General features: G+C 32.6%; 1 protein-coding gene across 3 annotated transcripts in view; it reads left to right on the top strand.

Annotated features, from left to right (window-relative positions):
• LOC107657706 (hormone-sensitive lipase-like) overlaps positions 1-3839 on the top strand; it is a 27070-nt gene that overhangs the window by 2179 nt on the left and 21052 nt on the right. The window contains exon 2 of one of the 3 annotated variants that reach the window (XM_016445915.1): positions 2188-2222. The exons of the other annotated variants lie outside the window; for them this stretch is intronic. Within the exon in view, the coding sequence (XP_016301401.1) occupies positions 2207-2222 (16 nt within the window). The 5' untranslated portion in view covers positions 2188-2206. The remainder of the gene's footprint in view (positions 1-2187; positions 2223-3839) is intronic. 3 annotated transcript variants of the gene reach the window in all.

Genomic DNA, 3839 nt, shown 5'->3' with positions numbered 1-3839 from the left:
ATTGGGAAATCCATCTATATGCAAGCCTTTTGTAGTTTGTGCTAAAAATAAGCTGGGTTTGTACCCCAAAAAAATATGAGAAATTCTAATTTGCCGGCAGCTAATCTCTAGCAATTAACTTTTGTAACCTAAGCAGTGCAAACATTTTACATGAGCAATGTGACACAAGCTTGTTGTATATGTAATATATATATATTATTTAACAGTAATAAGGAATATTTCTAATTATTTCTAATTTCTTTTTCAAAAGTATGCTTCCCTTTTGAAAGTTGAGCATTTAAGTGCAGTTCTAATTTCTAGCCAGGTTAGACAATTTAAACACACAAACAACATCCCTTGCTATTTTCTGTTGATCTTCCAACTTTTTCTATTCCAACAGATAGTTTGACATTTGAAAATGTATGAAGTAATTTCCCCTTAAGAATTGTTAGCCATAAGATTAGTGCTAGCAAACTCACTTGGTATATGAGAGGTGCAAATCAAGTTTGTGATAAATATAGATGTCAGTAGGCAGTTAATGCATTCTAAAGAATAATAATAATGTTTTTTTTTTTTTTTTACAATTTTAGGTTTGCTAGGAAAAATTAATAGGGATGCATGGTGTATCAGTATGTTTTTAGAGATTTTTGTTTTTAGTTGATAAAACTATTTTTAGAGATTTTTTAGATTAGTCGATATTGGATTTTTAATAATTTATTTCCCCTATTTTTACGTATTGATTTTTTTTGCTATTATCTAACACTCACTTAGCAAGTTAATCTTTAAAAACAATAACAATTAACATAATTTGTTATCACTGTTATATGAATTTTTTGTATAGATAATTTTTCCTCATTTAAAATAAGGAAATTCACTTATAGCATTTACAATTTTATTGTTAATAGATTTTTTTAGTGTGTTCATTTTTTAAATTTATATTATAAAATAAAAATAATGATCTGCATCGCACATCCCTAGTTATTGAAGGTGAGCTTATTAAACCAATGTCAGTGTTATTTACTGTACAGTATTTTTTATTATTATTTTGTCAGGATAACATTTAGTAATAGATTGAAAGTATAGTCATTTATTATACAGTGTGACGTGCATATTACTGTCTCACCATATGAAAGTAAATTAATTAGCATAACTTATTTACACTGTTAAATTAATATTTTGTATCAATTCTTTTTTCTTAATTTAAAATGCATTCTTATGCATTAATATATACTTTGTTTTTAGCATTAATTGATGTTTAGTGTTTTTAGTGCTTAAATATACTTTACGTTTTTAGCATTAATTGATGTTTAGTGTTTTTTTTTTTTCATTTAATTTATTTTTAATATCATCCATAGCTTGAAAATAGTTTTCTGTATCAGCCAGAATTATTGGTGCATTCCTAGTTACTGAAGGTGAATTCATACTAATGTTATTTATACTCAACGTTGTTAACTGTGTAGTTTTGTTTATTTCAACAGAAATACATTTTAGCAATTGATTTATTATACAGTGTGACATGGATATTACTGTCTCACCATATGACCTAATACAATTGCCATATGACCTAATTGAAGTATCATCTGTGTAATGCACCACTTTTGGTGTAGAAATGACAAAAATACATTTTTAGAGCTCATTGTTTGTCTGTGTCTAGACCTTGTGTCAAAGAGAGGTGCCAGTTTTGGATCATCCAGTTAGGGCGAAGGTCACTGGCCAGCCCCTGGTGATACAACCAATAGAGTCAAAGGTTATTTAGGCAGTTATGGCTTTGTAGAGGCTAGTTGGTCTTAGGACACAGTTAGCCTGGATCCTGTAAACAGCAAACACTGTGTGTGTGTGTGTGTGTGTGTGTGTGTGTGTGTGTGTGTGTGTGGCACATGTGTGCAGTGAGTAATTTGTTTTCATTGTACACTGGGTGAAAAGCCATCTCACCACAACAGAGGGACAGTTGGTATGGGAGAAAATAAGAAAGCTGTTCTCTCCAGGGAATGAGACCAATGAGAATAAAGGAAGAAGAGTTCGCATAAAAGAAAAAGGATGAAATAGAAAGTGACAGAATGTCACGTTGTGATCTGAGGGGATGAACGGGTGGGAGGGAGGGCATCCAATCGAAACACTCTATCTTACTGTCTTCCCCTTTTGTTTACCTCCCCCTTCCCATGTCTCTATTTCTCTGGCTCCATGGCTGTGCGGATATTGAGGGGACAGGACGTACAAGGACTCCAGCATGAGTTCTGAAGAGGGTAACGTTCAGACTCTCCAGGGATCAGTCCCTGCATGTTTTTGTGTGTGCATGTGCTCTGTTCTGCATGTTTTTAGGTTGTAGATTCTCACACTTAAGCTCCGCTCCCTTGTTTACCTTAAAAGTGTGTTGTTGCTCCTCTGCTGTGGATTGTGCTGTGTGGTTTACTTGTATTCATGAATTCTAACGCAGTGTTACTGAAAGAGCAGGTGTCCTTGTAGTAGTTTGGCGTAGCTGGTTAGGCCAGGCTTTGGCTGTAGATATCACATTCAAAGTAGATAGCATCAGGTTTTGTTTTTCTGGCTTCAGTTGGGTTCTTTCATTCTTTGATGGATTTTTCCAGTGGGATTGTGGTTCTTCTGGAATGAACAGTGTTGATTGATCAGTTGACTGGTAATTGATCAATGTTCTACTTAGCATCTTCTGTCCATCAACTAAATTAGCTAATAGTAGCAAAGATATTTAGCTCTGGTGTGTGTGTGTGTTCTAACATAATTTTTATTTTTTTTAAGAAATTTATATTTTTATTCCATCTGGATTGAATTGATCAGAAGTGACAGTGAAGACATTTATAATGTACAAAAGATTTATATATAAAATAAATGCTGTTTTTTGAATGTTGTATTCAACAAAAAATCCTGAAAAAAATATTGCTGTTTCCACAAAAATATTAAGCAGCACAGTTGTTTTCAAAATGTATAATAATAAGAAACGTTTCTTGAGCACAGAATCAGAATGTAGAATAGAACAGAATAAATATAATACAGTTCATTTAAATTGTAATAATACTTCACAATATAGTCTTGGTTAATAAAGCTTCTAAATGAAGTGACATGTATTTATAGCTTTCTCAATCAAACTATTATTAGTTAATAACTATATTATTATATATATTTTTTTACAGTTGTACTCTTTACTTTCAACTAGTGGTCGACCGATATTGTTTTTTTGACGGCCTTAACCAGCTTGCGGCCACGGTACCATGCGCTAATGTTGACAGTGGATGTATCGCAATGGCTCGTAGACACGCAGTCGTTCAAGCTTTTCATTTTGACCCAGAATCTGATCCGGATGGAGAAGCACCAGATGAAGAAGTTGCAACTAAGCGGCTACAGCAGGACGTCTCCGAATGGTTAGTTTAAAATATTGTGTCTGGATACGGTACTTTAGTTGGTTTGTTTATGTATGCTGTTAGTTATTATCATGTAGTTAATGCTAGCCTACGTTGTTGGCTTTTCATGTTGCTCTGATTTGCTATCGTATATATATATATATATATATATATATATATATATATATAAATTATCAGCTATAGACACTAACCAGCGCCACTATATTAGTCAGACCTCTGGTCTCATGCACACTTCACAAGATCTCACAACTGGATTCGACTAAGTTTGCAAGGTTTGTGAAATTAAATGTTATTAGCCATTCAAAGATTTGTTTAAATGATGTTAATGCGTATTTGCTGAATGCTGACAGCAAACGAGAAAGTATTACAATGTTTGCCTTTCTATTATTAATAATATAAAAGCAATCGTTATAATATTTTTTGTATACATTTTAATTCCTTTGTTTAACAGTTCTATCTGATTATTAGATAGACTTTATAAATAGA

This window comes from Sinocyclocheilus anshuiensis, unplaced genomic scaffold (genome assembly GCF_001515605.1).
Source record: "Sinocyclocheilus anshuiensis isolate Anshui unplaced genomic scaffold, SAMN03320099.WGS_v1.1 scaffold43, whole genome shotgun sequence".
Lineage (NCBI taxonomy): Eukaryota > Metazoa > Chordata > Actinopteri > Cypriniformes > Cyprinidae > Sinocyclocheilus > Sinocyclocheilus anshuiensis.
This window is presented reverse-complemented; position numbering and strand designations above follow the sequence as displayed.